The 12,579-nt window shown below is 47.1% G+C and overlaps 1 protein-coding gene across 9 annotated transcripts in view; it reads left to right on the plus strand.

Annotated features, from left to right (window-relative positions):
- Positions 1 to 12,579, plus strand: part of AFAP1L2 (actin filament associated protein 1 like 2) — a 123,330-nt gene that overhangs the window by 14,778 nt on the left and 95,973 nt on the right. For 2 of the 9 annotated variants that reach the window (XM_060171229.1, XM_060171228.1), the window contains one exon: positions 8,246 to 8,320. The exons of the other annotated variants lie outside the window; for them this stretch is intronic. In XM_060171229.1, the coding sequence (XP_060027212.1) occupies positions 8,246 to 8,320 (75 nt within the window). Of the gene's footprint in view, positions 1 to 8,245; positions 8,321 to 12,579 lie in introns of those variants that run through there. 9 annotated transcript variants of the gene reach the window in all.

Below are 12,579 nucleotides of genomic sequence, written 5' to 3' on the forward strand. Positions count from 1 at the left end.
GCGCTCAACCAGGTGCGCCACCACCCGGCTCCAGGTCTCCCCTCTTGATGAAAGGCTAAAGGGACTCTGAGAATCTCTCAGCATGTGGGTTCTGTGTGAAGTGAGGACTTCCTCTGAGAGCTCGTAAGTGTGCAGAGAGGCCAAGATGAGGGTGCTGGAGGAATGGGCCAGGCAGCTGCCCACACTGTCTGTGTGAGCCCGGGGGGCTCAGGTCACATCAGCCTCCTCCTGTAGCACAGCTGGACCCTGATGTGAGCAGCCAACAGCAGTGGGAGCATCTTGTCTTAGCAGGAGGCCTCCGGCATATGGGGTTGGGCACTTGGCCTTCTTCCCAAGCAAGAGCGGGGCGGCATCTTGGCAAACTCTGTAGGAATTGTGTTGGGCGATGTTTTGTCTTTGGTAGGCTGAAAGGGTATGGGGAATACTGATGGGGGGGTGGTGTCTGGCTACTTCCCCTCTTTGCAGTCTTGCAACCCTACACTTGGAGGGGTGGGAGGGGTTGGAATGAAGGAAGAAACTGGATAAGTATGTTCACTTTTCAGACGTGAGGCATATTAGGGAGGCAGCTTCAGTGAAAGTGAGAGTAGTCCTCAGTACCTAGAGCTTTGAAAGTGACTGGGATCCATGTGGATTCAGTCGGCTAGGAAGGATCGTCAGTTTCCCCAATGAATGGGTACTCACGGGATGCACCACGGGAAGGTCGATCCAATGCATCCCAAAAGACATGTCTCTGATATCTGATTACTGTAAAAAAATGGCGACTAATTCCTAGCACTGCAAAAATGGTATCATCTGTTTTCCATCTACACCATGCCTCGGCCTCGCGTGAGCGTAATGTGCAGCTTGGCGATACGAGAATCCGGCATGAAGCCCAGCCAGTCTATCTTGGCGTTACTCTTGATCGCACTCTGTCATTTCACGAACATCTCATCAAAACTGCAGCAAAGGTGGGCGCGAGGAATAACATCATTGCAAGACTGGCCAGCTCCTCATGGGGCGCAAGTGCTTCCACACTACAATCATCCTCTCTGGCATTATGCTATTCCACTGCAGAATACTGTGCCCCAGTATGGTTCCGTAGCCCCCATGTCCACTTGGTCGATTCCAAATTATATTCCTCCATGAGGATAATTTCTGGAACCATCCGTTCCACCCCGGTTCCATGGCTGCCAGTTCTTAGCAACATCGCCCCGCCAGATATTCGTCGGGATGCGGCATCATCTAAGTTCATTTCCCACGTCTACGCTCGACCGGACCTGCCAGTATACGCGGATATCTTTGCCCACCCTGTCCAACGCTTGACGTTTCGTCACCCAATCTGGTCCCCTTTGCCTACACTGAACTTCTCTGTTCCAGACTCTTGGAAACAGAGTTGGCAGTCAGGTGAGGTAAAGAACAAACACCTCATCACAGACCCCTGCAAGCGTCAACCCGGCTTTGACCTAGCACGTTATGATTGGGCCCTCCTCAATCGCTATCGAACAGGCCATGGCCGGTGCGCCGCTATGTTCCATCGCTGGGGAGCCAGAGACGGCCCGAACTGCCCCTGCGGCTACAGACAGACTATGACCCACATAGTCAACGACTGCCACCTCTCCAGATTCAAAGGAGGTCTCGAAACTTTACATCAGGCTCAACCTGACGCTGTTGACTGGCTACGGAAGAAGGGCAAACGCTAGAAGAAGAAGTACCTAAAGCCTGTGTTCTATTGGGGTGGAGTGACTTCCAGATGTCAAGTCCACTTGGCCTTGACATGACCGTGACCTCTTTGTAAGTCTTTAATCTTCACTGCACCTGACACAGCCTTGTTCTGTGAGGTCCTCATGCTTGGCTGACCTGTGTATGCACATGATTTCTTCTCTGGCTGAAAAAAAAAAAAAAAAGACAGGCAGAGAGCTGGGAGCAAAATATTCCCACCACTCCCCTTCCCCACACATCCCCTACACTTAAAAAAATCTCCATAATTGAGTGTGAAAATGGCTTAGGTTCAGGAGGAAACAGCTGGCTGGCAGGAATCCTGGTGGGGTCTTGGGTAAGATTCCGCTGTGTCACTGGCTTTTTTCCGCACATTTCTGGCACGAGCATGCTTGGTAGTTGGGGGACTTTGTGGCCAAGAACTTTCATCAAGAGCTTTTGAAGGAGCAGCTCCCAGCTGAAGCCAGGAAGGGAAGTTTTCCTCTCCTTCAGACCCATACAGACCTGCCCAGTGGAAACTCTTGGAGTTTAACCTGGATTCCCAGAGATCTCTGTCTTTGCCTTCCCTGTCCCCCACCCCCCCTTTTTTGAGAGAGACTAGAGCACCACTCCACCATTTATGATATTCTGTTTGTTGTCTTTTCAAAGTGCAAAGGATGGAACACAGAGCCTTCTGCATGTAAGGCATGTACTCTACCTTGAGAGCTCTCTAGTCCTAGAGACCTTTTCATTCTAGAATATTCTGCTTGTGGGTTTATGAGACATCCATGTGTTAATAATGTCGGTCATTAAGGTGAACTCAGATTTTGTTTTCAGATTTTTTAAATCTGTTTTTAAAATTAATCAATTTGGATACAAATTGAAAGGTAAGAGAGAGAGAGAGATGGGGGGAGAAAGAGAGACACTTATAGCATTGCTTCCCCACTTGTGAAGCTTCCCCTTGTAGGTGGGGGCCAGAGGCTTGAACCTGGAGTCTTTGCACTGTAACACATGCACTCAACCAGGTGCACCACCTCCGGGCTCCTGCCCAGATTTATTTATTGATTAATTGATTTCTTTATTATTATTTCATGAGCGGGCAAGAAAGAACGCAGGACCACCTCATGCCAGCATATGTGGTTCTGACAATTGAACCCAGGGCCTCATGCATGCAAATCCTGAACTCTATCTGCATTGCCACCTCCCCAGTCACAAGCCTGGATTTCTTAAGGTCCCTGTACCAGACTCTTCTGTATGTAGGCAGCATTGGCTAGGGGTAACTCACCGGTTTCTATAGGCTGAACAAGGGCATGTGCCATCCCTTGCATGAATTATCTGAGCTCCTATGGCCTTATGCAGTCCCTCCAGGTTCTAGCCACATTGGACTCTCAGTGCCTCCCCCAAGCTGGACCTCGCAGGTGCTGCTCCATTGGTTCAGAATGGCCTCCTGCAAGAGCTGCCAAAGCTCACTCAGCCTTGACACCTTGACCTTGACCTTCTCAGGCCTTTAACCCTTCACTGCACCTTTCATACCCTTCAGTGTCCATGTTGTAACTGATGGGATGTCTGTGTCCCAGGAGGCTGTAAATAAGCTCCTTGAGGGTCAGACACCACTATTCATCATTTCTTGCTATGGCTACAGTGTCTAACCCCACCTGTGGTGAGAAACAAGGCCTGGTTGTTTGAGAAGTGGTTGCTATCCTCACTTTTTTCATAATTTTTTTAAAAAAAAATTTATTTATCCTCTTTTTGTTGCCCTTGTTTTATTGTTGTAGTTATTATTGTTGATATTATTGATGTCCTTGGATAGGGCAGAGAAATGGAGAGAGGAGGGGAAGACAGAGAGGGGGAGAGAAAGACAGACACCTGCAGACCTGCTTTACCACTTGTGAAGTGACTCCCCTGCAGGTGGGAAGCCAGGGGCTCTAACCAGGATCCTTACGCCAGTCCATGCACTTTGTGCCACGGGCACTTAACCTGCTGCACTACCGCCCGACTCACCTCATTTTTTTTTTTTTTTTGACATCAGAATGAAGAGCATTTATTTTGTTCATTAGCGACACTCAAGACAATGTCAGTAGGCAGCCAGCAGAGAGGAGACAAGGGCTTGCAATGTCTAAATCCTTAAGGGAGTAACACTGAGAATATGTAAGGGGCTGGGAGAGACACTTGGTAGAGCACACCTGTTATAATCCCAAGGACCCAGGTTCAAGATCCCCCTAGATCCCACCTATAGGAGAGAAACTTCATAAACGGTGAAGCAGTGCTACAGATATGTCTGTTTGTCTATCTTTCCTCTCAATTTCTCTATCTCTACCCAATAAAACAAATGAATATATATGTATATGTACATATATGAAATGAAGAAATAGATTCTTCATATGAGGAACTTGTGCAAATGAGTCAAAAGGGGCAGAAATCCCAATAAAAAAGATGATGAACCAAGGTATGAAGGGGAGCTTATAGGTGAAGGAATCTCCAAAGTGAGCCTGTGTCTGACAGTCCACTTGGGCTCCTTGAGTCTCAGAGACAGGTCAGCCCAGACCACCACCCAGCGCTGGCACCAAGGAGCAGGCTGCAGGATATCAGTGTGGACCCCCTAGGGGCAGGCTCCTGGGTGATCGCTGAGCATCCTTAGCAGTGGTGGGAAGTGGGAAGTGGTCTCTGTGTCATCTGAAGGAGAGACCAGATGAATCCTGACGGCAGAGGTAGTGGATCCAATTTCTGCCATCATGGGTGGATCATTCAGACATGCTATAGGCGGGAAGGCAGGATGAGGAACTTAGATAGTAGCAGTTACAGACTGTTAAAAAGTTATGGAGCAGGACACATCAAGCAAGAAAACAGACAAACAGATGAAAATGAACCTGTAGGGAGTCGGGCGGTAGTGCTGCAAGTTAAGCACACGTGGCGCAAAGCTCCAAGGACCAGAGTAAGGATCCCGTTTCGAACCCCCCAGCTCTCTACCTGCAGGGGAGTCGCTTCGCAGGCAATGAAGCAGGTCTGCAGGTGTCTTTATCTTTCTCTCCCCCTCTCTGTCTTCCCCTCTTCTCACCATTTCTCTCTGTTCTATCCAACAATGACGACATCAATAACAACAACAATAACTACAACAATAATGAAAAACAAGGGCAACAAAAGGGAAAATAAATAAAATAAAATAAAACAAAATTACCTGTAGGAAAGTCATCTTTGGGAGGTGTGGAGGGGAAAGGTGTGGAGGGGAAAGGATTTACAGATCATCTGTTGTTTATGGGGAATCTAACTTGCAGCAGAGTTTGGCACAATGAAGGCAACGCCAGCTCAATCTGTGTCCTGTGGAAAGATGGGGTGGGGCAACTTTGCTGCCTTTTCCCCACAATGGGAAGAATTTAGAGGGAAGCCATTTTTCTGTTCCTTAATGGCCAGTTGCTCTCTGCCTACGATATTCTGAGAACAGACTTCCTTTATGTTTGACTCCAAAGCCTTATATGTTTGGTCAGAGTTGTAGTGATTGGGAATCTAACACTATGTGGAGAAGGATGTTTATAATCAACCTTTGGCTATAGTAGAGTTGAATTTTGTGTGTGTGTTTGTGTGTGTGTAAGAGAGGGAGAGAAAAAAAAGAGGGAGGGAGAGAGAGAGTGAGAGAGAGAGAGAGAGAGAGAGAGAATGAATGGAGGGGAGGAGAGGGAGAGAGATCAGAGTACCAGTTTGCCATTTATCATGTTCCATTTTGGTTATATGCTTCTTGTTTTTCCTGTGGGGCTGGGAATCGAAGTCAGGGCTGCACACATACTTCTGAGCCACGTCCCCAACCCTGAGCTGGCCTTTGATAGCTGTGTCTGTGTCCATCACTCTCAAACACTCTGAGCATCTTTGGACTTCCATGCTCAAGTGCTGACAAGTCCAAATGTACCTCAGATCAAACAGTTTGCACTGGAATTGGATTTCCCCAGGACTTGAGTGGACAGGAAGTTGCTAGACTCTGTGCAGCAGTTCACATTTGCTCCTCCTCACTCGGAAGAGGGCAACCCTCATTCAGTGTTGGTGCATCCAAACAAGATGCCCCCCTCCTCTTCCACTCAGAGTCTATTTGATCTGGACCAAGTTGACCCCCTAACTTTTTTTTAAAAATTCCATCTTGTTTCCATGTGAAATGATATTTGTTTTCCTTTTTCCCTCAAGTCTTTGCAGTCATAGGTCATGCATGGTAAAGACCCATCTGGACCAGACTGACAAGCACCCGTCTTTGCTTTGCCCAGTGATGTGTCTCATGAGGCTCCTGGGTTCCAGGAGGCTGGACCTGTGGGGGCTGTGTGCGTGGGCACAAGAGCTAAGGCCATTGGGTGCGGTTCACCCAGTGGGCGGCAAGTCCAGTGTGTTGAAAGCCAAGAACTAAAGCTTAAAGTTCATAGAAAAAAAAAATCTCTGAAGTTGGTTCATTAGACTCTTTTCTCTTTGTTCCTCCTTGCTCACTGAGAGTTATGGGTGGACATCTTTCTTCTAGCTGTTTTTTGTTTTTTTTTAAAAAAAATCTGACCCATCATTACTGCCAGTGTCCAGTGTCTATCCACCCATCTCTAGACCACCTGCACCCCCCTGGAATGTTTTACCTCAAGCGATGAAACAGTAAGGTGTTTACCTTTTTTTTTAAATATTTATTTAGTCTCTTTTGTTGCTCTTGTTCTTTTACTGTTGTAGTTATTATTGTGATGTTGGATAGGACAGACAGAAATGGAGAGAGGAGGGGAAGACAGAGAGGGGGAGAGAAAGATAGACACCTGCAGACCTGCTTCACCACCTGTGAAGCGACTCCCCTGCAGGTGGGGAGCCGGGGGCTCGAACCGGGATCCTTCCGCCGGTCCTTGCGCTTTGCGCCACGTGCGCTTAACCCACTGTGCTACCGCCCGACTCCCTAGGTGCTTCCTTTCTTTTAAGTTCAAGTGGGAGCAACCCTGGGTCCTGTCCAGTTAGAAGGATCTGAGACTTTGTGGTGAGCGTGCTGATGTCCCTGTGTGACCCCCAGTGTGGGAGACTTTCCAAGTGCTCCTCCAACAGACCGTCTTTGAGTGTTCCACTGAGCCAGGTGCCTGAGAAGCAGTCAGGCATGATATTAATGAGGCTTCTGTCCTAATGGTGCTCACATTCTAGAGGGGAAAGCAGACCACGAGTAAGCAAACACGCTTCTAAACAAGAAAGATGGCTTCAGATAAGACGATGTAATGTGCACAGTGAAAACAGGACGTTGCCGGTAATGGGGTGGGGGTCCCCAGCATTAGCCTAGCTAATCAGGGGGAGTTTAACTGAAGCACTGACCCTTTTTTTTTGGGGGGGGGGGGAGGCAACTATCTTGACCTTTTCATTTTCAAAGGAAGTGAAAAATGTGCATGGTCCTCTCATCTCTGAAACCTACGTAGATAGATGTTTATTATTAAGTATAGTGAAATGGTCTCTCTAGAAATGATGTTTACTATTTGTGATTCAGTATGTTGTGTGGAACTGTAATATTTGAGATACAATTGCACACACGCACTCATCATACTCTCCTCCAAAATCGTTATGCCCTCAGCTCCCCTTTGGTGACTGCCACACTTTTCCCACAAAGTCTGAGGGAGTGTTTGGTTAGTTTTATGTTTGCAAGTTCATTTGCTTTAGTTGTCTATCGTGCACATTTGAGTGAAACCATTCAGTAGTTGTCTTTTACTTCTTTACCTAGTTTACTTAGCCTAATCATCTTCAGTAAGGGCTGGTGCAGTGGTAACACCTGATTGAATGCACGTTACAGTGCGCAAGGACCCAGGTTCGAGCCCCTGGTCCTCACCTGCGGGGAGTAAGCTTTGCAAGTAGTGAAGCAGTGCTGCAGGTGTCTCTCTGTTTCTCTCCCTCTCTAGCTCCCTTACCCTCTCAATTTCTGACTATCTTTATCTAATAAATAAAGATAATAAAATTTAAACAAATACTGCAGAGTACTAGTGCACTGAATAAATACATCCCACAACTTCTTTATCCAGCTGTCTGTCAATGGACATTTAGGCTGATCCCACATATTTCTATTGTGAATAGTACAACTGTGAACATAAGGGCACACATACCCTTTTGGATTAGTGTTTTTATGTCATTTATGTTTTTATGTCATTTGGATATAGAGGCAGTGACTTTTGAGTTGAGACCAAAATAAAAGGGAGTACCTTACAAATGGAGAACCAGTGTAAAGGGTTACAGGGAAAGGAAGTATCAAGGTCAGGGACTTGAAAAAGGAAGGTTGGAAGTATAATTGGGGGGAGGAACAGGGCTTGGACAGCAACAGAGAGAGTGGAGGAAGATAAAGCAACAGTGCTAGGTCTTAGATCTTATCCTGAGAGCTCTTTTCAAGCTATGACAATTTTTCTTCCCAGCCTCCTAGTCAAGTGTGCAGTGATCTTACAAATGGACCATTTTACTACCTGTTAGATAAGCTTGAATTCCAGATGGTCTTTATCTCCTTAGGGACAATCCACGCATATCTTAAAAGAATCATCTTGTTCATACATTTCTGAGAAGGTTGAGGCGCTACAGACCTAATGCTGTTCCCTTGCACTTTACTGAATAGGGTTCTGCGGGTCAGTTGTGCCAGGAGTTGGTCCGTGGGTGCAGGATCATGGCCCTTCCTTGCATACAAAGTCAGGTAAGGGAACAAGATATTTGATCTTGAACCACTCCAGATTTCTGAATTGTCTCCACTTCAGAAACATTAAATGCTTTCTTCTTCTACTGTTAAGAAGGCTGAGAATAGAACGACATTTTAAATTTCTAGGGTTTACACAGATCTGGTTCGTGTCTGTCTTGGCCACTGTGACTTTGGGCAACTATTTGTACTCTTAGTTTCTATTTCTTCATCTGGAAAGGACAGGTTGACCTCTTCCTTGGGGGGTTGTAAGGATGTTGAAATCTTTTTTAGTAGACTAGCACATGGTCACAGCCCCCAAATGCTAGGGTCTAGGGATGGATGTGGTGAGACAAGATGGTGGGCAGAGTTTGTTGTGGGTCGGCCATATTTGTTTCTCGCAGCTAGAAACCTTGCTTGAAGTAGTGGTGCTGTTAAGGCCATGCAGGGGGAGGAGAATATTTCTTGTTTGTGAACATGTGAGCATGAGAATATTGCTCTTTATGGGCTGTCTGTCCCCCCAACTCTAGTTCTTCCCATTTGTAATTATCATCACTCCACTCATGCGCCAGACTTCTCAGGAAGGTCAATGGAAAACATGGGTAAAAGTATGCTGGGAACTGAAAAGCACAGAACACGTATAACGGGGCTTCAGAGCTGGATGGGGAACTGCATTGCAGAGGAAGAGGAGCCCAGGGGGCCGTTCTAGTCATTGCTAATTGCTTTCTACCCTGGGAGATTATTTATGAACAGAAGGTGGGAGGTCAGGGCAGTCGCAGGACTGTCTGGAATCACACTTGAGGTTGGACAATGAGAAGAGAAGTTAGAAGCAAAGTCAGTGTCAGCAGTGCTCTGTGGCAGGTTCAGAGAGGCTGGTGAGGTTCATTTCAGTGCTATAGGCCCTTCTGTGTCAGTGTGTCTGTCTCAGAGCATAGAGGATAGCAGGCCCCTCTGTAGTCACAGGGCCAGTGTCCACATGACCAGGGCACCATTTGTGACCACAGGAGGACATCAGGTTAGGGACACGTTCTGCTTTTCTTACCCCAGCTGCTGTTGCTTGGCTGTGGGGTCTCCCTGGAGCCCAGGAACACGGGGCTTCCTGGCAGCTGCAAAGGGACAGGTGCAGTGCTGGCTGCAGCTAAGGAGGGTTGGGCTTTGAGGGACACTTGTGTTTTGGTTCTCCTGACTCCCAGCACTACCTCCCACACCTGTCATCTCTGACATAATTTTTCCTGCTTCAAATAGAGAATTCAGAGTACCCATTAAAAGTGGTAACACCACTATCTTTTAAATCTTACATATATTCTTATTTCTTATTTTTTTTTTAAATTTTTTATTTAAGAAAGGATTAGTGAACAAAAGCATAAGGTAGGAGGGGTACAACTCCACACAATTCCCACCACCCAATCCCCCTAACCCACCCCCTCCCATGGTAGCTTTCCCATTCTCTATCCCTCTGGGAGCATGGACCCAGGGTCGTTGAGGGTTGCAGAAGGTAGAAGGTCTGGCTTCTGTAATTGCTTCCCCGCTGAACATGGGCGTTGACTGGTCGGTCCATACCCCCAGTCTGCCTCTCTCTTTCCCTAGTATGGTGTGTCTCTGGGGAAGCTGAGCTCCAGGACACATTGGTGGGGTCTTCAATCCAGGGAAGCCTAGCCAGCATCCTGGTGGCATCTGGAACCTGGTGATTGAAAAGAGAGTTAACATATGAAGCCAAACAATTTGTTGAGCAATCATGGATCCCATGCTTGGAATAGTGGAGAGGAAGTGTTAGGGAGGTACTCACTGCAAACTCTAGTGTACTTCTGCTTTCAGGTATATATTTTGCAGTAGTTTATGGATACGTGTGCACATAAGCTCTCTCTCACAGAAACTGGTGTATATCTAGGTTATGGGACTTTGTTAGAAAGTGAACTACCTGAGATGAAATTAGAGTGTACTATTAAAGGAAAGGTCTCACCCGAGTAATGAAGCTGAAGGGTTGTCATTCCACACGTGAAGTCTCTGGATACAGTCTGAGGTGAAGCATGTTGAGATGGCAATCGTTGCTTTGGTTAGGTTGTGATTGGCAGATGCAATATTACTTGGTTTGGACTGGGAGATGCATACGGGAAAGTGGGCCCTATCCAAGGGTGCCAGGACTGGGGGAAGTAGGGGCTCTATAATGAAGATGTGAGGTTCCTGCTGTCTTAGGGTTCAAAAAGACAATCAATAGTTAATATTATTATCACATTATTTGTTTATTGGGTTAACTTTGAAAAGTCCCTTTGTTATGGTTTGCTGTACAGTACCCAGTATCTTGTATATAGCTGTGCTATTGGAAGCTTCTAATCTACTTGGTCTAGGCTTTTGAGAGAGTCCGCATATCAAATACGTAGCCTATATATTAAAAAGATTCACTTTGTGTTTTGAGAAACTTTGAGAAATACAATTGACTTCCCCCTCTCATATTAATTAACTACTGATTTATATGTCTACATTTTGCTAGGAGTGTACATAAACACCATTCCCACCACCAAAGGACATATTCTTATTTCTTTCTCTCATTTTTTCTATTTTATTGTATAGGACAGAGAAATTGAGAGAGGAGAGAGAGAGAGAGAGCTGTAGACCTGCTTCACTGCTTGTGAAGCTTCCCCCATGCAGGTGGGGAGCTGGGGGCTTGATCCTAGAGTGGATCCTTGTGCTTTGTACTATGTGCACTTTACTCAGTGTGCCACTGCCCAACCCTCTTAGTCTTATTTCTTCTTCTTTCTTGTCCTCCTCCTCCTTACTGCCACCAGGGTTATCACTGGGGCTTGGTGCCTGCACAATGAATATACCATTCCTGGTGGCACTGAAGCACTTCCTCCAGTGCATTATGGAGCCAGCTTGAGCCTGGGTCACATGAATGGCAAAGCAAGTACACTGTCCAGGCAAGCCAGTGGGCCTGTGATTTTTAAACTTGACTCTCATACAGCTGCTGACAAGGAAGCTGTTTCCATCCAAAGGTGGTGTTCATACTCTCAGCTGAGTGTCCACATCTGATAGGGACTGTGGTTCTGGATAGCCATCCATCCCCATGGCATTTTTTTTAATATTTATTTTTTATTTATTTTCCCTTTTGTTGCCCTTGTTTTTTTATTGTTGTAGTTATTATTGCTGTTGTTGTTGTCCTTGTTGGTGGATAGGACAGAGAGAAATGGAGAGAGGAGGGGAAGACAGAGCGGTAGAGAAAGATAGACACCTGCAGACCTGCTTCACGGCTTATGAAGGAACTCCCCTGCAGGTGGGGAGCCGGGGGCTCGAACCTGGATCCTTACACTGGTCCTTGGTGCTTCGCGCCATGTGCGCTTAACTCACTGCTCTGCTACCCCATAGCATGTTATCCTCCAGGGGTGCTGGTGAGTGAGGAGCACCTGTAGCCCCCTGGTGTAGCGGAGCTATGCCTGGGAGAACTCTGACAGGGAAAGCATTTTGGCTTCTCCTGGCAGGCAGCATTCTTGTCCTTGCTTCTTCGGGGAGAATTCCTCAGGAGCGCAGGGCCCTGTTCCCCTGTGCCAGGCAGGGGCTCAAAATGTTCGTGAAAGGCTTTGGAGCTTGTTTATCAGGCAGTTTCACTTTATCCCAGGCCTGTAGCATTAGACGGGTGTGGGAGCCCAGGAGGCAGGAATCCAGCAGGAATACCATCACTCTCATTGCGAACAAGGAGGAAATTGAGGGCAGGCCTGGAAGCTATAGGCAGCCCAAGTACAAGTTCACAGCTAATCAGCAGACTCTAGACTCAGCTTCATGGGACTCTAGGCCGGCCTGACCTAGTTCCATGCGACCACTGGTCTCAGCTAGTCTCACACTGGCCTTGCAGTCACGCTTGAATCTGATGCTGCAGAGACTTCCGGCGTCAGCCCAGCCATCTGGGCGTATCCCTTTGGGATGGGGAGGGATTCCCCAAGGCTGCTTACAGCTGAGGCTCAGCTGTTGCTGAGAACCCGGGTCTGATGAAATTGCCTTTTCTAGAGTGGGGCTTCTCTGTGTGCTGAGCCCCAGCTGCCCTGGCTTCCTGTTGTGTCCCCAGCTGGCCCAGGCCTTTGCTCACGATGTTTTAGTTTTTTTTTTTTAAATCAATTTAGATACATTTATTTATTTAGGAGGCAAAGCATGGGTCATTTTGGCCAATGCAATACCAGAGATCAAACTAGGAACCTCATGTATGCAAGTCCTGCACTCTGTCCCTGAGCCACTTCCCCTGCTTCACCCCTGCTGTCCTGCTGTGGATACTGGGCACCCTCTGTGATCATGCC

Source organism: Erinaceus europaeus, chromosome 14, assembly GCF_950295315.1.
Source record: "Erinaceus europaeus chromosome 14, mEriEur2.1, whole genome shotgun sequence".
NCBI classification, from domain to species: Eukaryota; Metazoa; Chordata; class Mammalia; order Eulipotyphla; family Erinaceidae; genus Erinaceus; species Erinaceus europaeus.